This window comes from Lipotes vexillifer, unplaced genomic scaffold, assembly GCF_000442215.2.
Source record: "Lipotes vexillifer unplaced genomic scaffold, Lipotes_vexillifer_v1.1 scaffold951, whole genome shotgun sequence".
Lineage (NCBI taxonomy): Eukaryota > Metazoa > Chordata > Mammalia > Artiodactyla > Lipotidae > Lipotes > Lipotes vexillifer.
The window spans coordinates 2468171-2490193 of NW_006793664.1; the positions used below are offsets into that span (position 1 = coordinate 2468171).

The following is a 22023-nucleotide window of genomic DNA, read 5'->3' on the forward strand; positions in this document are numbered from 1 at the left end:
TTACATATGTATAACATCATCTGACACAAATGGATTTGTATCATATATCCTAGAGCTCCTGTGTTACTGCCATGGGGCCCTGAGGTACTCCGGAAACGCTGACTGACTTCGTGGGAGCCATCTCAATGGGAATTAGGGGACACTTCCCTCAACACACAGACATACACATACACACTCACACTCACACACTTCCCTTTCTCCACCAGGAGCAGTGATGAAAACATTCCTCTTGTAAAATGTGGATTTTAGAACAAAGGCAAATTTTATTTTTTTAATGAGAAGATATAGCTCCTCCTAAGTGGGTATAAAAATGTTCAGCCTTCTTAAATTTCACAAAAGGATAATGAAATGTTCAAAGGCAAACCAGAAAGTCTCGTTCACGGATGGAGATTTCTGTATTGTAATCTAGCAAAGGAAGAATGGTCAGGCCTGTTAGCAGAGAAGCTCTCTTCTCCCCCCAAAAATGGACAGGAAAACTTTTGCATTAAGACTGATTCTAACTCAATCAAAATTTAAATAACTATTTTCACAAAACTGCGTGACGTTCACCTCAGTGCTAAAATAAGTTAAAGAGTAAGTTGTTCCTTTTCATTTAAAATATTATATTATGAAATAGATGAATCAACTGATTTTTTTTTGGATAAGTGGCTAGAATACATATGTCTAAGGAATTAGGCCTTTGTTATTGGCTACTGGTCCTTAACATTTATGCAATTAATGTTTTATGAGCAAATAGGTATACACACTGACCTTAAACTCTAGTCTTAGTGTTTTTTTCCAACAGACACTGAAACATTCAGCATGGCCAGTGGAAAGCACTGGTGCTGGTTTCCGTTCTTGAACATCTTAAACCATGTTTGCATTGTCCAAAAATCCTTAACGGATACTTTTTGAATAACACTGTATTTGGCACTATTTACAGTATGCTAATCTACATTAGCAAAGATATCCAATTGTACTGAAAGGGCAGACATTGAATTTTACACAATTGCTTTGAGGAATAATAGGTACAGATATGTGTGTTCAAGGATCTTCCTAATTATGTGCCTTTGTTCTCTCCATGGGACGTCCGACAGCCCTTCAAGTACATTAGTTTTGTGTTTTTTTACATATGCAAATAGTCATGTTCCCTTCCTTCCATACCTCATTTCTTTTTTTAATCATGAAGTTTACAAATGGATAAGGGAAAAGAAGAAAGAAAGGAATTTTTCCTTCAGTCTTACAGACCTTTTGCATCTTGAAGTATATTTTTTTCACTCCCGGATTTCTGGGGTCGCTATTTATAACACAATAAACAAACATGCTTCAGCACTGGATTTAAATTTTACAACTACTACCTTATCTGTCGGTTTGCAGTTAGCGGCTGCTAGTTATTAGCCTACCTGATTAATAACAAAATCGTGTACTTGGTTTTCTCAAGCCCAGGGATGCAGAGAGTGGAAGATGGTTAAAGTAAGAATAAGAGAGGGAGGGGGGAAAAGCACAGCTAGAGAGAATGTGGATACATGTAAAACAAGTGCAAGCAAATCTTGAGAAATATGAATCTAATTTGAAGACCACCACACTCATTTACAAAGAAAAGTCCTCATTCACAGTTTATATTTTTTGGAAGAAAACCCATGTATTTTACCTTTGACCTGATTCTGTCCTTGGCCTTTGTTAAAACGAAAAATAGTGAAATTAATTTGAGTGGGGACATATGCAAACTTTCAATTCAGAGCCTTTTCATTTTTCACTAAGGTGCTATGTAATAGCATGAGTTTTGATCTCTGATTCATGGATTAAATAAATGACTGGCCCACAGAAGAGGGGTTCGCCCTTTTCAGTCTACAAGACATACTGGTGGCCACGTTTGAACCAGAGGCCGAGATACTGAGTGGCCTTATTTACCTTTCTCCTGCACCCCCAGATGTGCGATTCAGCACTTTCATCCTCACCTTCACCTCCCTGTGTCTTTCACATATAATGTTGTCCCTCATTCACACTGGTTTCTGGTATCCCCAGCCCTCTTTCCTACCACCTTTTGCATTTCCGGTTTGAACTACACAGTTATCACCTTGTAAAAGGACTTTTCGTTTGTTCTGCAAATAGAAGAATTTCTAGCAGTACATAAGGTAGATAGATGGAGAATTGCTGTGTATGAAGGTTGGTAGAGTTAAACTTCACATGGTCAGGAAGTATTTCTATCTTTTTTAAATTATCGCTGATAACAGAGAGTCATTGCTCTTTTGAGTGATTGAGTTTTCTTGTTAAAGTCATGTAAGTGTGGAAATATCATAGCTGGTGCCTGCAGGACTTGTTAACTTGACTGCCAACAAAATGAATGCAGGGGCTTCTCTGAGGCAGCCCTGAGTTGGAGTGATACTTAAGGACCCAGGCAGGAATCCAATGAGTTGGATTCCAATCTCAAACCATTTGCTAGCTGTTTTCCAAACTGTAGATTTTCCACCTTGACAAAATGGAGATAATAATACTCTCCTCATAGGGATGTTCCAAAAATTAATTGAAATAATATTTTAAGTGCCTAACACATGGAGAAGTGTTTAAAAATGGTATCTGATTATTATCTGCTTCTTGGCACAGGAATGAAAATAGAAAACATGTTTCATTGAAGAATACATTGCAGGAGAAAAAGAGAGTGACAGAAAAAATTCATTGATATTTATTGTACAACTGTAATAAATGGCATCTTTTAGTGCAATTATTTGGGAGAACAAGTTGCAGTACACTGTAATCTTTCATCATTTTCCCTGTAAAAGTTACAGAAGATAAAGGTTACTTTAATTAGTATTACCACTCATTGCTGTACAACACCTAGAAGAAAATGTATTTGCCACCCTGGGATCAAACTTTTGTACTTTTCGAGACACTGCAGAATAACCAGTAGCATCACAAATCAAATCGTACATAGCCAGTACTTTGTATAGCTCTTGCGCATTCCTACGCGGTGGTCATATTATATATATGCACAGCATATCTTTTTTTAAATGATAAACTCTTTGTCCTGTGACACTTAACACACACCCACAAAAAGCATTTAATAAATACTTATTAAAAGAATAAATGAAAATATTTTCATCACAAAATCCACTTTCATGGGTTCCTAACCTTATAAAAATCAAGAGGAAATTTAAATGTCCTTCTTTAAGAAATCGTCTTGGGCCTTTCTGTTTCATTGTCTTGGAGTTTTCCCAGAGTTAGTAATGCTTTCTGCTGGGAGTTTGCATTTTCCACAGGGATGAATGGTGAGCTCAGTAGACAATTGTCATATGACTGTTACTTTCTATTATAGTCATATGACCATCAATTTCGTTAAAAATAGTAATGAACTTGACTTGGTCGTTCATGTCTAGCATTTGCTTAAACCCAAGAAAAGAATTTTGTTCTTAATGTCATACAGTAGGTTTTTAAGCTTTAAATTATCTTGTTTACTTTATTATTATATTTGAAGTCTCAAAAATTGAATTTGAGCTATTATTATGTTCTGCTGTGTATTTAAAAAACACATTCTGAATTTTTTCTAATGTGATAGGTAACGTGTGTACTTGATACGTTAGCAGTTACCAGTTAGTTACCTGTTACCAATCCATGATAAGTACAGAAAGTGAGGATAAATCTTTAGAAAAGTTTATAGCAATTGACAGAGTAACTTTATGTCTGTTGACTGATAACAAAACTTTTGGATTTGTATTTTGTGTATCTTTTTTTCCATTTTACTTTCTAGTAATTTATTTTCATTACACTTAAAAAATTATAACATCCATAATGAATAGGAAATTTTTTTTTTTTTTTTTTTTTTTTGCGGTTCCCGGGCCTCTCACTGTTGTGGCCTCTCCCGTTGCGGAGCATAGGCTCTGGACGCGCAGGCTCAGCGGCCATGGCTCACGGGCCCAGCTGCTCCGTGGCATGTGGGATCTTCCCGGACCGGGGCACGAACCCGTGTCCCCTGCATCGGCAAGCGGACTCTCAACCACTGCGCCACCAGGGAAGCCCCATAATATTATTCTTTACTTTTTTTTTTTTTCCTGTCATGTCTCCTTTCCTATAAATAGTATTAGCAGGTATGTGTTTATTTTAGGTACCATCAGTTTTCCTGATTCACACACAAACACACACATACACACCCTACATGTATATACATATGTATGTATCATTAATTTCAGAATTGATAACCACTTACCACTTTAAAGCTGATGATTTGTAAACATGGTGAGGACCCTAGTATCCTTAGTTCAAGAAATGGATCATTGTTTTGCTGTTGGTAGTTGGTTTCTTATTATCATCTTAGGGTTGTCCATTAAGAGTCAGATTCAAAATAAATAAAGTGGATCTTTCACTATTAAATGTAATAGGCATGGTTTACCTCTGTAAATACTGAGCTGGAGGAATAGGTGGGCTTCTTTGTACCTATTCATATTTAGAAGTCCTTAGACCTCAACGGAGAATGGATGGCCACGGGCAGGCTGGACTGTGTTCCAGCGTCCCCTTTATTCACTGTAATTATTAAGAATCTCTTACTGGGAAAAGGCACGAGACAGGTGGTGTCTGCCCTTGGACATGTTACTTTGAAAATGTGTATTACTTCAGCCAACTCACCCGTATTTCTCTCAGTTTATGAAAATGGTGGCTTGGCCATTTTGCTATCTCACGGCATAGAATCTGGTGACTCTAGTCCTGGTATTATTGTATGACTTCAAGATTGAAACAAGCACATATTAATAAACCAAAACACAGGTGTACTCTCCGGTTTGTAGAAGTTATTTGACTGTATGAGATAAAGCATCTATTTGAAGATGGGAGAGACAGGACGGCATCGGAAGCAAATCTTCGGTGCCTGAGTAGACCTAGAGTTCCTGTTAATCAGATTAGCATCTTGCATTTACAGGCTGAGATCTGAATTTTTTTTAAACCTCCCTCTACTTCCTTGCCCTCCCCCCCGCCACGCCCAACTAGGAATCCTTCGATGGGAGGGGGTGGGGTAGGTGAAATTGCCTGTATTTCTCCGGTTCATTCAAATTCTATTTAAAAGGATTAAGGACAGCAAACACCTGTCTGGGCAGCCCCGGGGAAGGGGTGGGAAGGCCAGACCGGTGCGCACTGGAGGCCCAGAGAGGGCAGTTGGGGCCGGCGGGTGCCCAGAGGCCTAGTGGCCCGCGGTCAAAGCTCAGGACACTGGGTTATAAAATGTGGCCCCTGGCAGCGGGAAGGGGGCACGGCGTGCTTTTCCGGAGGTCGGGATCCGGGGAGAGCGGGACGCGGACCGAGGGCAGACGGCGGCGGGTGGGAGTGGGGAGCGCCCCCAGGCTCCAGAAGAGGGGACGCCGCGGGGAACCGCCGACTGGCCCAGCCCGACCCCGGCGAGGGGCGCGGCGGCCAGCGGAGGAGGAGGAGGGAAGGGCGGGGACCAGGAGGCGTCGCCGCGCCGCGCCGCGCCGGAATCTGGCGCTTTCTGGGCCGAGGGAGCCGGGGCGGGGGAAGCAGCGCCAGGCGAGCGGAGAACACCGCGCCCATGGACAGCACAGCCTGGGCCGGGAGCGCCCCTGGCCGCGCCGCTCGAGACTCGCGGTTCCCGGCGGTGCCGTGGCCGCACGTGCAGGGCTAGCGGGCGGGGGCTCAGGGCTGGGCGGCCGGGGAGCCCGGGCCCCGGGGGCGCGGGGGCGCCGCCTGCAGGGGGCCGGCTCGGGGTGGCAGCGCCGGGCGGCGCCCAGGCCTCGGGGCTCTGGGCCTGGCCCGCGGGACGCGAGCCCAGACCTGGGGCTGATGGTGATTGGGTGAGTCCTGATCTGGGAAGGGCGGGGAGGGGGGATGAGCTTGCCTTCGTGTCACCTTTTTGTGCCACAAGCGTGATTTTTATCTGCTTGCAAAGTCAGAGTCCATCTGGTCTGTTTCCCTGCATCCATTTCTGAAATCTCGTGCTGACGCCATCAGGCCCTCTGGAGCAAAGATGCTCACTTGGTCTGACAAGTGTTCGTGGTGTCTGAGATGACTTCTCTTCAGTCTCAAGAGCCGGGAGCCTCGGTTGCTTCTAGAATGAGCTTGTATAAGTCAGGGCTTACCATCCAGCGTTCCAACCCATTCAGAATGCAGTACTCATTTCAGACAATCTTTTTAAGCAGAAATATAAATTTTGAAAGCTGCCATCACTGTTTAATAATTGAATTTCGTTTTTAAAACAAATTTATTTATCTACTTATTTTTGGATGCGTTGGGTTTTCATTGCTGCGCAGGCTTTCTCTAGTTGCTTCGGGGCTGTGCAGTGTGCGAGCTTCTCATTGCGGTGGCTTCTCTTGTTATGGAGCGCAGGGTCTAGGCACGTGAGCTTCAGTAGTTGTGGCGCACGGGCTTAGTTGCTTCGCGGCATGTGGGCTATTCCCAAACCAGGGCTCGAACCCTTGTTCCCTGTACTGGCAGGTGGATTCTTAACCACTGCGCCACCAGGGAAGTCCCTAATAATTGAATTTCTATAGGGCAAAGTGGCAGAGGTTTGTGGGCTATCAAGAGGCAACTTTTAAAAAGTAAAAGTAGATAATCTAGTAATTTCTTTGACTGGAATGGAGTGACTCGGGGAGATTGAGACTGAGCTTTAATTTAACTTTGATGCACCAACAAATTAGTGCAATATAGTTTGGTGGTTGCACTTCAGTCTACCCTAAAACCCAGATCCTGTCCTGAAATGAACAGCCTTTAACCTACCAACTAGCAGCATTTTATCATCTCTAAAATGTAAGCCGTATGGACAGGAACTAGTGTAAAACTGTTACGTCTACGTATTATGTAATAAAAGCTTATTAGACATCCCAGCACTTTCAAGTTTTAAGATATTTGTAAGACACATACTGTAAATTGTGTATACTTTCCTAGACTCTATAGATTACATGAGTTGATAGTTACAGGGAATTAAAGATGTTCAATACTATGCCTGAAATAACTCTACAATGTATGGTTAGAGGACAGAGAAACCACAAGATTCAAAACAAAATGTAAAAAGAGAAAAGGTAAGTTCTATACATTCTGTTCTTCATTCACAATGTCAGTAATGTGGTTCCTGGGGAGACATGGAGATCAGATGGCCTGAGTTCTGGAAGCAGCTGCAGCCCTATCTGCTTTGTGACCTTGGAGAGTCATTGAGTTTACTGGGCTCAAATTCCTCTTCAGAATTCCTCTGAACTTTGTGGTCAAACGTATATGTTATTAAGCTGAACTCTGACGTTTAAGACATTCCACAGAAGTATAGGGACTTCGAAGGAGAGGAGGCAGGGAAGAGCCGAGGAGAAAAGAGCTGGAGAAACGGTGCAGAGGCAGCTGGTGTTTTCAGGCATCTGTTTTATGGTAATCCGTCTCCTACCCAGCATCCCTGAGTCTTGAAGACCTCCTGTCCTCAGCTACACCTTGAAGTGCGTAGGAATGCTGATCTGTGCAAGGATATGCTACAATGTCAAGAGAGGAATTCCTTCTTCCATTTTGTAAACAGCTTTCTTCTTAGTTTGAAAAGCTACCCCTTTTCCCCCTTAGAAAAGGGCGAATTTTCTGAAGGAAGAAATTATTGTTCATTGAAAACAAAACAAACTGGCCTGAGTCTGATTAGTGAATTTAGCTTTCAAGTTGCATAAAAGGCAGAGGAGAAGCTCAAAGAAAGAAAGGTGGATGTGAGTGGATTAGACACTCCATGAGTGTCTTCTTCCTAAAGGATGAACAATTCTCCGGCAATATCTTCCTAAAGGATGAACAATTCTCCGGCAATATCTTGGATGTGGAGGATATTTTCATGTCCAGTCACAATGTCATCTTTTGTATTAAGCAGGAACATTCTGAGTAATTAGAGGGCCAAAGCAAGCTCTTTGTTTGAGGTACTAATTTAATCTTTGCCTAGTGATTCTTCCAATAAACAGAGAGCATCTCTAGGTGTCAGGCAGTATTTTAAGTGCTACAGATAGAAGATATTAATAAAGTATCAGGAACATCCCAATAAAAAACTAAACTCCCAAGAGAGATGTATATAATAGGAAATGCCGGGAGAGGTGAAAAAAACCCCAAGAAAATGGTGTTTTCATCGTGTGGCATATGCCAGCAGTAATAGCAGTGAAAGCAACCTGATTTACCTGGCTTGATTATGTAAACACTTTACAGACTTCATGTAATTTAAGTCTCACAACAACTGGAGAAGTAACTTCTCAAGCACACAGCCTGTCAGTGGCAGAGCAAGATTCCAATTCATGTTATTATTCTATGGATATTACAAAAGAACAGTATTTTATCTAATTCACCACGCTGAGGTTTAAAATTCTTTCTCAATAACAAGCAAATTAACTCATATACCAGTACATATTTTGTAACATTCAAAGCAGATCTATTTGATGTAATTTTTTGTTGATTGCCTCTTTTATGTCATAAGCATTTTTATGTTTATCTAGAGTTATAGAGTCACGTGGAAGTGACTGAATAGGGCTAGAGGTAAAGCAATTTATTGGCATAAAAGCTTGTCCTGTATTATTTTCTCTGCTACCCTTTCTTTAACAGCTTTATTCTCAGGATTGCTTGGTGTACTTACGACTGTTGAGCAATAAAGAGAGGAAAAAAATCCTATAATTCTGTTATTCTCTCTTGTAAAGACATCTATATGATCGCTCACCTCTGTTTATAGTGATTAATTTGTTTTAAAAATTCTCTTTTTTGTAGAGTACTGTAGGTATACAACTAAGGACAGAACTGATTCTCTGATTAATATTTTTTTAAAACGCTATTTACATATGGAAATATAAATGATGAAAATTAGGTACCATTTAATTGAAAGCAAAAGCAAACTTTTTAAATGAGTGGTGTTCCTGTTAGAGATATTGAAAGTTGACATTTTTTCCCCAAATGACCATCATATCTTAAGTTAATATAAAATAGAAGTTATTTGTATGGGAAAATATTATTTCTATAAAAGAACAGAAGTTGTTTACTGTTAAACGTTAGGAAGGTATTTAACTAGAGGGAAGTAAATGTTTTAAGAGGTTCAGTGAAAGGACATTTTAATGATTAACACTAACTGGGCTATACAAGCCAGGTTTAATGCCTTATTTAAAATTGAGAGATTTCTTCTGTTTTAGTTTTCCATTACTCTTAATATTTTAAAACTCTCTACAAATCAGGCTACAAACCAAGCTAGAATGCCAAACTAAAGTGAGTTATTGTTTGTGTGTTTCAGTCATTTCTTTTATTTCTTTATGTGTTTAGTGATTCAAACGAAGTTGATATATTTCGGAATTAATAAGGAATTATCGAGTTTTTTCCGTGCAAGGCTGGTTGGCTTTTGCAAGCTCCAGGGCACCTGGTCAAGGGATACGAGGGACCTGAAATCTAGCTCACTTTCCATTGCCGAGTTTTGGAGTGAGGCTGTATCCACCTAGGTTTGGAGCAACTTTTACCAGTCTGGCTGGAGTCACAAGAAGTTTTTTTCCCAGTTTACATAACAGTTCATGTAGGTCAATAACAACCTTGATTCTAAGAAAAATAAAAATGGTAGGGAACTAGGCTCAGGGTCTTGAGGTGTGTGTGTGGTGTGTGTGAGCACACACGTGTGTGTTTAGGGGGACATGGTAGGAGGAGAGGGACAACCTTCTACAAAAGGAAATTTTAAATGTCTTAATGAATACACTTATTACATTACAGATACTTTTCATATTTTATTTTTTCAGAAGAGGACTGCCAGAAGGATCTGGAAAGCAGAGTTTTGCTGTGAAAAGCAAAGATCCTTTACCTACACATTTTACAAGAAATGTACAGAAAGCCATTGATAAATATACCCGGTAAGAATTAGTCTGTTAAATGTGTCTGATTGCAGAATGAAAATGTGTCCATAGTGAATATGGGAAACAAAGTCACTGATGGGCCATGAATTTCCACAAGTAAAAGAAGCAATTTTATTTTTAGCCAGCTGAAATATTGCACTGTATAAATCTTTTAAAGTCAGTGTACTGTGAAAATTAACCAATATATTTAAATAAGGAAAGAGGAAGTAGGCACAAGGTCAAGCCACTTCCCAGCATGACCTCTTCTCAGTAAATGTTATTTATGTTACATTTCTTCCTACAGTGAATCTGTGTCATCATTTTCATCAAGTGGAAGCCCCAGGCCCACAGAAGCTCCCAACTCCTGGTCTGGGTCTGGGACACAGAGTTCAACCACAGGCCTATCAACCGAGAGGAGCTCCATTTACTCTTGGAGAGATGATGTATGTCTCACAAAATTTTGGATAATCCCATGGTTACAACTTATAATGATGACTTGCTTTCTTATTTAAAAAAAAAAATCTTTTTACCGGTTTTAAAAGCATTACCTAGTCCACACATACATATACATAAATATAAAAGCACTTACATGTCACACATGAAAACTGAAATTACAGAAACTCTAAGGAAAAATAAAAATTGCCCATAATCGCATAGTCCAGAGTCTTAGATGTTGTTAGTTTTGTTTTTTCCACCTCCCAACCCTCCCCCTCAGGTTGTTATATATGATTTCTTGTATAATACCTATGGCTGGAGATTCAGGAGAGACTGACAATTAGGGGCTTGAGTAAGAGAAAAACTGGGGGAAAATAAAAGCCGTAAAGAAGAAGAATCACCACGATTAGGGAATTCCCCCTGAATATTCTAGAATATTCTAAGCCAGATATTTTACTTCGAACGCCAGCTGGAAGATGTTAACCGTAACCCTTTAGGGCGACTCTGCTGGGTGGGACTTGAAGTCTGCAGCCCAGGCTCATGTTCAGATCTCTGCGATTGCGTGGTGGCCGACCTCTTATCCCCTCAAGAGTCCGTGAGAATTCGCGGACACAGGCTTTGGTGAGGCCCCTGTGGCTGTGGAAGAGTCCCCAGGGGAGCTCCTTGGATGTTCTAAGTCCTGCCCCTTTCTTGTTTGTGTTCTGGTTTTCACTTACTTCTTTAAAGGCCGCTCTCGCCCGCACAGCGCGCGGGGATCTGCTCCCAGGGATGGTTTTGTAGCAGCGATTGTGCAAGGGGCCAGAGCAGGCCGTGCTGCAGGGGGAGACTGAAGGGGAGCCAGCTGTGAGTCAGGCCCTTTCAGACAGGATGGGACTCTGTCACTTGGGATGCACAGCCCGCACCCTCACGCCCGCGCCCTGCCGCCCTGGCTCTTTGGTCAAAAGTGTGCCAACAGGAAGACGGCTGACGACCATTGCTTTATGAAGCAATACGGTCCAAATTCTGGGATTTCTTTGGTACAGATTTTCAGGTAATTATCCATAGAGAGTCTTATGCCTTCCATGTATAGAATTTACGAGCCCCTAGGCAGTAAATTTTGCTTTGAATCTAAAAACATTCATTTACTTTTTGATAGGTAATATTTGCAAAAGCAACAAAATACAAAAGACCAAAAAATGAAAATAAGCCCTCTTCCATGCTCCAGCCATCCAGTCCCCTCGTAGGAGGCAAATATTCTTCTGAGTTTTCTCCTTATTTTCATTTTAAAAGGGGTAATTCAACTCCCCTGCAGTCTGGGAATCTAGTTTGTTATCAGCTGGGGGGGAAGAAGTAACATGGAAAATATCGAATTTTTGCTGCGAAAATCTATGAAAAGTCTGTGAAAATCAACCTAAATTGACCATTTTGCATCAGGTATGTCAGGCCGAATACACACTTGATCGCTCTGAATTGTGGGTTAGATTTCAGGTTCACCTGCCACCCCCCAAGCCCCGGGGAGAAAACTGAACAGGGCTCTCGCCCTGCAGCCCCTGGTACAGTGTTGGCTCTTCCAATTGTAGTTATGTTCATTTTTTCCTCACTGGCTGTGGAGGCAATAGGTCTGTTACTTCTCCATCATGGAGAATATACGGAAAGGCTGGAGGGTTTTCTCACTGACCGTTCACTGTGGCCATAGCCTAAGAACCTCTTAAAGCCACACAAGAAAAATGAATGCTCTGGCCCCACCCTAATAACCACATCTCTTAGGATACCTAAGGTGGGTTTCTTTTTCTGTTTCCTTGATTAAAAGAAAGTGAATGGCCCTTTCTATGAAATAATTTTCCTTTTCATTAGAAAAAAATTAGTTTGTAATTTCCACAGGTGTCTCGTGCCCAGCTACATGAGGGACACATCACATGTCTGTGTACATATATGTGTGCACGTGTAAGTGCTTAGATATATGGTGTGTGTGTCTCATTATCAATGTCTGTGTCAATATGTATGTTCATACCTGAAACTATGTCTATGTACAATCTTGAATAGGTCTCATAACTCTAGTTATGAAAATTTCTAGTACTAGAAATTATCTCTATTTAACAGTTAAGGAAACTGAGTCTCAAAGTAGGATGTAATTTTTCAGAAAAGTAAAAATTGGAGCCCTGGTATGTCTGGGAGGGCTCCCTCCTATATAAATTTGTAAGTATCATTGATTCTGAAGCCGGTATCTACAACTTCTAGTCTTGTAACTAAATGTGCATTTCTGTTTTAGGAGTTTGACAAAGCCAATGCACAGAAAGTACAGCAGTTATTCTGGGAGGTCGAGGAAATGTTATTTGAAGGGAAAGTAAGCCCTCAGACCCAGAATCTACGGGCTGAATGCAGTGAGTGGGCAAGAAGGTCCCTCCATCTGAGGTAAGGAGATTGTTCATAGTAATTCTCTAGAATGTGTTTGGGAACCGCTCACTCTTGACCTGTTCAATAAATTGGGTATATTTTGAGTAAAAGCACTTGTCAAAATATGTATCTGGAACACATGTCCTTTACTGAGAAATCACATCCTTGGCAACGGTGTCTGAGGAAATCTGGAGACGTTCCAATACTCAAGTGCATTTTAATTTGTAAGAAGCAAACGTAGCTCATCCCCAGAAAGGCATTGCATGCGTCACAAATGCGAGAATGGAAGAAGGGCGGGAGTTATCCTTTATCTTCACACTCGGTAGTCTGTGAGCAACATGTATCTGCCCTTGAGAGCAGTGCACAGGGCGGGGTTGGGCAGGGGAGGTGAACAGAGTGATTATTTGCTGAGTGATTGGATAGGTGAATCTGACCATCTCACCAAGATTCCTTATGTAGGAAGGATCATCTGTTTTTTTTATATCAAAGATGAAAGATGTAGATTGAGTAAAAAGGGAAGATCTTCCTTCAGTTACTCAGCCAAACCTACTTAGAGGGGAAAAAAATAATCCATGTCAGTTATCTGAAGTTCCTCTATATTATATCTGGGGGGAATAAATTAGAACACTCATACAAATGTTTATAGGTTTTCTGGTTACCTCAACTAAGTAACTTTTTAAAAATCTTGACTAAATAGGTTTTTATTTTTCCTCTCCAGTCCTTTGTAAGCCCCTGCCTTAGTGTGCACTAGATATTAATGATGGATGCGGACTTTTCTAGGCATCATGATGCACTTGCCTAAAATCCAGGAGCTCAGATCTGTTTCTTTCAGTGTTGTCTTACATACTTAAGATAAAAATGAAGGAGGAGAGGGTAGAAAAAAGAAACGATGACAAGGACTGAAAGCCTAGTGTATATATTTGCATATTTTTCTGCATTATGTATATATCAGTTAACATTTATAGAGAGCTTCTGTGTGCCCAGCATTACCCTAGTTGTCTGAATCTGGTTACATTATCTATCAGCTACTCGTTAGTCCTACAAGGGCACTATTATTCTACTTTGCATACAGAATCGAACTGATGAAATCAGTGAGTCAGGGAGCCTGAAAACTTTGCCTCAAGTCCCTTCATCAATGGCAAGAACTGTCTGTCCTCTTCCCTCAAAGCCTGTGGTTTTCCTGTGATCCCGTTACACTGCATGTACTAATATCTACCTTATCACTTCATACACGCGCCTTCAAAATACTATAGGGAAGTCCATTACCCAACTTTTAAAATTGCAAAACATCTTTCCCTTTCCAATCAAAAATATTAGTTTCCTTTTTTTTCACTTGCAGAGTATTAGGAAGACAGCTCGTCCTGCCCACTGATGAAGGGGTCCAGCATTTCCAGGGCAGCAAACCTGCTTCTGCTGTCCACAGACCCTTCTCTGATGACTGTGAACCCAGCAGCAACATGAGAGAGTATGTTGCTAGAAGTTACCTTTGAAAAGTATTTTAAATTGCATTTTAGTTATACTTTTTCATGTATATCTGAGCCATGAGCCTTGGCTTCAACAATCTGGAAGTTTAGATTTCAATGAAGGGCAGGTACAGAGCATTTTTTTTTTACCCAAGATGTTTCTGATTTGCAACTGATGATGGTGATGGTATGTGTGTGTGTAATACAAATATCAAGGGAGTTAACTTTTAAACTGTTTCAAAGACTCTGAAAGGCAGCCTAGATGCAAAATCAAAAACTGCTTTATTGTGATGGATCCTAAGCCACAGGGCAGTAGCAGAATAAATAAAGCTCTATTCCGTTTTCTTTTGCTCACTAACAGATTTTGGTAAATCCCTCTATGCCATTCACAGGTATTCGGGACTGTGCCATGATATCCCTTCATTACAGCAAAGAGGATACAAACTTGTAGAATAATTTAGACTTTTAAGAAGCCCTTAAAAATTTGAATGATGTCTGAGCCAAAATGTTGCTTTTAAGTGTATGACTTTTGTCAAATGTAATATTTAGTGATTTTTAAAATTTGGGACTCTGTGGCTTTATGGATAATTTAAAGACCCACCACGATCATATAGACATTGTATTGTTGACGTTCTGCAAACCCTCACGGAGAATCTGATTTTCCCCATAGGCTGTGCATCTCCGGCTCTCAAATAGTCCCGGCGGCACTCTCAGCCCTCACCCTGCCAGGTCCTGTTGGCACAGGGATTGCGGACCTCACGGCATGTTCATCCCTGGAAGAAGAGGTTTATGATGTGGATGGAAAGATTGAAGAGTATTTCGCTTTTGACAGAAAAGAAGAGTAAATAGAATTTTATTTGATATTGACTTAGTACAATAATATTTATTGGGCATGTACTTTGATTATATGCTCATTTGGTGTTTTGAGCATTTTTCACTTATCCAAAAGATTTTCCATCCTTTTGAGAGTAACGTGCTCCCCAAAGCTTTTAGATTCCTGGCAGGATGTGGATATGCTAGAGCGGCGTTTCCCTTTCTTACTGACAACGTGGCTCAGACAGAAAACAAGAATTGTGTTCAGCATGTTGTCGAAAGTGGAAAGGCAACTAGCGGCCTTTGTCCCCCGGGGCTCCAGGTGCCCGATACCTGGCCACCCAGGGGGGCAAAGGGGAAAGTCCAGTCTTTGCACTAAATGCCTATTTGGTTCTTAGACAAAAGCGATCAGTATTGCATAATAAACATTTGCCTCCTGATTGAAAGCTGATACATTAAAAAATAGCAAAGTGTTGTTTAAAAAAGAATGTTGGGTTTGTTTATATATGTACTATATATATATATATATATATATATATATATATATATGCATGTTGGATAGATAGGTGGCATTATTTGAACTTCAACCTTTGATACTTTAGTGATGAGAACGGGTTTTGTCCTTAGTGACGAGGACTGTCTTGAACAAAACCCAGCTCATCACCACAGGACGTGGCATAAGCATGGACTTCCTCCTGTATCCCCGCATGACTGTGTTGGAGATGCGGTGGCTGCAGAAGTGTTTGATCACGTCTGGACAGCTGTGGTGGAAACACTGGAAAAGCTGATTAGAAAGAACTGGGAAGTTACACTCAGAGGTACTTAATTTGTACTTAATAAGTTGACCTAATGAAAAGAAAAAATAATTCCTGTTCCTCAGCTTTCTGCCCCACGAGTTTGGCCAAATCTAGGTAGGACCTGACTGGGGTGAGAAGGGAAGTTGGGTTTTCTGCCTTTATTCACAAGTGAGCTTTAATCACTTCAAAAAGGACATTCTCGTTTTTTGAGCTATAAAAATAAGGTAGAGGCATTCAAATACACAAGAAGGAAGCTACAAGTCACTTTTTAAATTCTGGCTTAAAAAATTACCTAACTGGGCTTCCCTGGTGGTGCAGTGGTTGGGAGTCCGCCTGCCAATGCAGGGGACACGGGTTCGTGCCCCGGTTCGGGAAGATCCCACATGCCGCGGAGCGGCTGGGCCCGTGAGCCATGGCCGCTGAGCCTGCACGTCCAGAGCCTGTGCTCCGCAACGGGAGAGGTCACAACAGTGAGAGGCCCACTTACCGAAAAAAAAAAAAAAAAAATTACCTAACTAATCTCTGATAATGGGATATTGTTTTTTAATTATAGATGACATTATTTATAAAATAAAATGTAAACAAAGCTAATTTATTAATCACTTCATTTACCTGTATAAAATGTTCTCTAAACTACTTGAAACTGAGCAGAAACAAATTATGGAAATGTCAGTGGTGGACAGTAGTGACTAGTATTAACCAATTTGTATAATAGGGAAATAATCATTAAATATTAATAATTAAATTTTACTTAATTAAATTTACTTAATTAAATGTTACTTTTTCCAATCAAAGGGATTAATTGGGATATTATAAAGTACCAAGAATCCTTCTTGCCCCAGTGTATAATGCCGAGTTTTCTACGTACCATTGCAATGATAGTCATTTCATTAGATGCTCTTGGGAAAGTGTCAGCCCATTGCTCTGTGGGGTCTGTCCTCTCTATAGGAAGGGTCAGCAGACACAGCAGACTCATGGGATCTCAAGAACAAATATTCTCTTTGAACAGGGGATTTTTTTTTTTTTTTTTTTTTTTGCTGTACACGGGCCTCTCACTGTTTTGGCCTCTCCCGTTGTGGAGCACAGGCTCCGGATGCACAGGCTCAGCGGCCATGGCTCAGGGGCCCAGCCGCTCCACGGCATGTGGGATCTTCCCGGACCGGGGCACGAATCCGCGTCCCCTACATCAGCAGGCGGACTCTCAACCACTGCGCCACTAGGGAAGCCCAGAACAGGGGATTTTAAGTACATGTATTTGATAGTATTTTTCTTAATAATATTGATTTTTCTTTGGCACAGAAGGAAAAAAACAGAAAGAAAAATTGAAAGTAGCTGAGAATAAATCTCCACCTATGGTCATTTCCTGTATTAATGCTGATGTGTCCAGTGTTCCCCCGTCCAGAAGTTCTGAAACTCGAAGTGTATCCCTGGCTTCTCATCTTAACCCACCTCAGGTAGATGCTTTTCCACTCTCTCTTTCCTTCAATCTTTATCTCTCTGGCCTCAGTTTGTCAAGAGTGCCATTCTATTAAATTCTGTTATCAAGATATTTGGGTCTGTTGGGCAATAAGACTAAAATTTAAAAATAATTATTTCATGGAGTTGAATAGAATCGCCAGATTCTTTGATAGAGTAGGGACACTCAGATTTGAGACTTTCTACCTGCTTTGAACTGTAGAGCTGTTTCCCTATTTTTGAAGAAAAAAAATGCTTTCCCCCAATAGTTCTAGCCAATTTGACGGTTACAGATGTTCTCCTGTCCTCCCACCAAAGTGATAAAAGACTCAATCAATGAGTATACGTTGGGTTCATTCAACATTAACTGAGTTTGTATTAAGTGAACTGTATTAGGTGTTTTAAGGGGATGTAGAGATGAACACAGCATATTCCCTGACCTAGTAAAGTGAAGAGTATGATGCAGGTCAGATGCAAAGTCCTCTGTGAGCGTTGTGCAAAAAAGAGTTATAGGAGAAACAGGGAGAAAATGATTTATTCTGCCTGGAGAGAGCTTTATCTTTTTGGTTGGAGGTGAAATTTGAACAGAAACATGAAGAAATGAGTAGGCTTTCCTGGATAGGAATTCTGAGTGGGTCAATTCAGACCCACATGGAGGAGTGAGGGAGGGGAACAGTGATTGGACTGAGGCTTAGAGGATGGGCTACTGGGACAAGCAGAGCCACTGTGGCAAGACCAGGGCGTTTGGAATCAAAAGACCTATGAGGTGAATTATCTTGGACATGTTGTTTAACTTTTCTAAACTTCAGTTTCTTTATCTATAGAATGAGGGTAATAATATGTTGTGAAACGGATTGTTGTGAGGATAAAGCCATATAAATATGTGAGAGCTCCTAACACAGGTATATACTGGGAACTCAATAAATTTTTCTTGAATTGTGTCCCTATTCAGAGATCTAGTGGAGGGGCTTCCCTGGTGGCGCAGTGGTTAAGAATCCGCCTGCTAATGCAGGGGACACAGGTTCGAGCCCTGGTCTGGGAAGATCCCACACACCATGGAGCAACTAAGCCTGTGCGCCACAACTACTGAGCCTGTGCTCTAGAGCTCGCGAGCCAAAACTACTGAGCCTGCGAGCCACAACTACTGAAGCCCATGCTCCTAGAGTCTGTGCTCTGCAACAAGAGAAGCCACCACAATGGGAAGCCTGTGCACCACAACGAAGAGTAGCCCCCCTCGCCGCAACTAGAGAAAGCCCATGCACAGCAACAAATACCCAACGCAGGCAAACATAAAATAAATAAATAAAATAATTAAAAAGAAAAAAAATGATCTAGTGGAAGGTGAGGCTGGAAGGGATGAGCTTGCTTATGGGAGACCTTCAGGAGTGCTAAGGAGTTTGGACTTTATGTTTGCACAGCCCATCTGCTGTGGGGAAGCAGAAAAAAGATAAGACAGGATTCCTGGTCTGTACAAGTTAGTTGGAGGGAGTCAAGCCATACGAAACAATACCACACACACACACACACACACACACACACACACACAGAGGCAACCTAGAAGATATGTTTAGAGTGGATGAGAGTTTGAGCTTTGGATATAGACTACAACTTTGGAGTCCAATGTCACAAGCTATTGACTCTGTGATCTTGAATCTGCCCCTTTCTTTCAAAGCCTGTTCCATTATCTACGGGATCTATGAAATAGGAAGCCATGAGAATTAAAGGAGATAAGACATTTAGTACAGTGTGTGGCACAGAGCAGACTAAGTGTTAGCTTTGATCATTATAATCAGATGCTAATTATAGATCATATCATATTTTATTATATTATAATTAGATGTCTTTTAGCTCATTAATGCTGTGGGGCTCAGAGGGAAAATAGCATACCCTCACAAAGTAGAGTAATACATGAACTAAATCCTAAATGACAGGCAAGATTTATTAAGCTGAAAAAGAAAAGGGAGGATGACAATGCAGAGACAAAAATATGCACCCAGCATAGGAGCAATAGGGCCCGAGGTTCACGGAGCAGTGGATTGAAACAGAAATATCTCATAGGATTGTTTTACCCTCTAGTTTAAGGGCTTACAGTTAGTCTTTGTTCGTGCTGTTCAAAAGAAACTTTTGGAATTGCTACCAGTTTAATGAACTTTTTGGTCTCTTTAAACTGCTCTGACAGGCTCAACAGTATTGCCCACTTTTCATATTAAAATATGAAGTATGAATCACATATAAAGGAACAGTAGATGACCACCTAGAAGAGAACGTTTAACTATCAGGCAATATAAATACACTTGAGAAATACGGAGATTTTAAAACCTAAGGATTTATTTTAACAGATATTTTGTTGTGTTTACAGTTTTTTATGGTTTTTTAAAATACTTTTTACGGCTTTTTTGTTGTTTGCATTTGGATAAAAGTTAAAAGAAAGTGAATGGGCAACAAAGTTTAAAGTAAAAGTAAAGTACTAGTAGAGTTTATTTTGAAATAGTCAAAGCATTTTAGTGATAATCACAATAGGTCTTAATTTATTCCTCTAACATTTACTTTTATATATATTCAATATGAGGAAAATGTGATTGGGGTGCCACATTTTTCTTGAACTATAATTCTAGTTTCAGAAATCCTGTTTGCCTGAAGCTATATATTATTTTAAATCCTAGTTGGTCATATTACGGAATGGAATAGGAAATTAATAATTACTTAGCCCTGACTTCATGCTTTCACCAAGGTTATCAAATTGAATTCTCCTAATAACTCTATGAAGTAGGAATCATTATCCCCAGAGTAAAGATTAGGAAGTTAAAAATCTTTCCAAGATGACCAAGCAGGGGCCATTAAGAACTGGGATTCAAATGCAAGGCTTTCAGACTCTGGTCTCAGATTTTCCCAGGCTCTGGAGCTGGTCCGGGAAGCTCACTGGGGTGAGCTGTGAAGGGTTGGGTCTGAGGAGAGGTGCCAGGCAAGCTGACCAGTGGGAGCTGGGACATCTTTTCTTTGCTTCTCCAGACTCTCTGTCCACCCTCTTCACCCTGGGGAAGGTGAACACACAGCGAATGAACAGAGGGCTCCCTGACCTGCAGCTTTTTGGAGCTCAGAGCATGGAGGAGAATGAGGCCTGGCTTGTTTCCTCCTGGCCCTTCTACCAGGTCACAGTGGGTTGGTGGCATTTCTCCATCAGCTACCCTGTCCAGATTCCAGAAACCGCTCCCTCACTTCTTGCTGCTCCGAGCCTAGGTGTGGTAATGTGTCCCTACTGTTAACAAGCCTTGGGGAACTGGTCATTCCTTATTCATTTCTCTTCACACATCTTTAGAAAGTATAGTCCCTTTATTAAATGCACCTCAAATTAGCCAGTTTGAGGCTGCCCTTTGTTTCCTGTGGGTTCCTGACAGGCATCCATAATTGCAGTGGCTCTGGATGCTTTTTAATTTTTATTCTTTTCACTCTCCTCAGATTCATCGCTTCTCCAATAATTTTTATAGTGACTTGAATGGTGTGATGACAGTTCAAGCAAAACCACTTCAGCAGAGACCTACTTATTTTGCAGCGAGAACACAGTACGTATAAAAAATAATCACCCAGCCTCTTCCCTGCGCTGGACACACTTGACCACTAAAGACCACAGAGGACGAGATGATAAGAATTGCATTTAATCCCATGCTCCAGGTGTGTCTGAGCACATACAGCCAATGTGTAAAAGTGAAAACAGCCTGTCCTAATGACAACCACAAAACAATTCCTGTTAGGTTGGGGCCGATAAGAAAAGGGGACTGTAGCTGTGAATTCTTAATCTTGTGGGCTATACGGTTTGATTACAAACAGTGAGAGACTTAAAACAATGAGATCATTTCCCCCTGTCGATGATCCTTCACTGAAATTAAAATTGAACTGGAAATGCTGGTCTGTCCATTCATTCAACAAATAGGACTAAGTTCTATGTGCCAGGCTGTGTTCTAGACAAAGCCTAGTAATGAGCAAATGTGTAGAGCTTACATGTGAGTAATGAACTTGACTTCCCTCCCCCAGGAGTGAGCAAGAGGACAGATCACTGGGTTTGGGGGCCGGTGCTCTTGCCTCGGCCCAGCGCCGTCTGGCACGGATCTTGGAGGCTCGCGGACTACAGACTTCTGCAAAGAAAACACCGGCATACAGGAGGCTGCCTGCTCTTACCTCAGAATCACAGAGAATAAAAATCCCCAGTGTGTACAGGGATGAAGTTCTTAGGGGAACGAAACTGTAAGTCTTGTTTCTCTGGTGGTAAAACAAAGGTCACGGAGGACAGAGATGCTTGTCAATTAGGGTTTATGGTTTATTCTGGACAAAGCATCCCCTGTCAAGTCTTATGTGAACAGTTTTCTAAGTAGCTCATTATTTGGATATTTAATGTGAATTTGTTCCAGTAGTATACTTACTACTAGATACTAGCTATTAGCTAGATACTAGAATGTAAAGTCAGGCCATGTATCTACAGCACAGGCAGCTAAGCACAATGAAACTCTTGATGGAGAGGGTCTTAGATGGGTTTCAATGGCTGAGTTTGTAAAACTAATCATTAGCTAATGCTTTTTTTTTTTTTTGGTGTTACGCGGGCCTCTCACGGTTGTGGCCTCTCCTGTTGCGGAGCACAGGCTCCGGACGCGCAGGCTCAGCGGCCATGGCTCACGGGCCCAGCCGCTCCGCGCATGTGGGATCTTCCCGGACCGGGGCACAAACCCGTGTCCCCTGCATCGGCAGGCGGACTCTCAACCACTGCGCCACCAGGGAAGCCCAGCTAATGCTTTTACATATACATAATTAATACTTTCATTGTGAGGTGTAAAAACTGATGTACATAAGATGCTGTTAAAATAAAAGGGACATATACCCATTAGTTTTTATTTATCTTGAAGGGCGAGTTTCATTCTGTGTAGG

The 22023-nt window shown here is 41.2% G+C and overlaps 1 protein-coding gene across 1 annotated transcript in view; it reads left to right on the plus strand.

The window, feature by feature from the left end:
- The window catches only part of FAM149A (family with sequence similarity 149 member A), a 29645-nt gene that overhangs the window by 1230 nt on the left and 6392 nt on the right, over positions 1-22023 (plus strand). The window contains 9 exon segments of the mRNA XM_007466555.1: positions 9681-9791; positions 10078-10216; positions 12457-12599; positions 13921-14046; positions 14715-14885; positions 15485-15675; positions 16954-17110; positions 20559-20669; positions 21139-21348. Of these exon segments, the coding sequence (XP_007466617.1) occupies positions 9681-9791; positions 10078-10216; positions 12457-12599; positions 13921-14046; positions 14715-14885; positions 15485-15675; positions 16954-17110; positions 20559-20669; positions 21139-21348 (1359 nt within the window).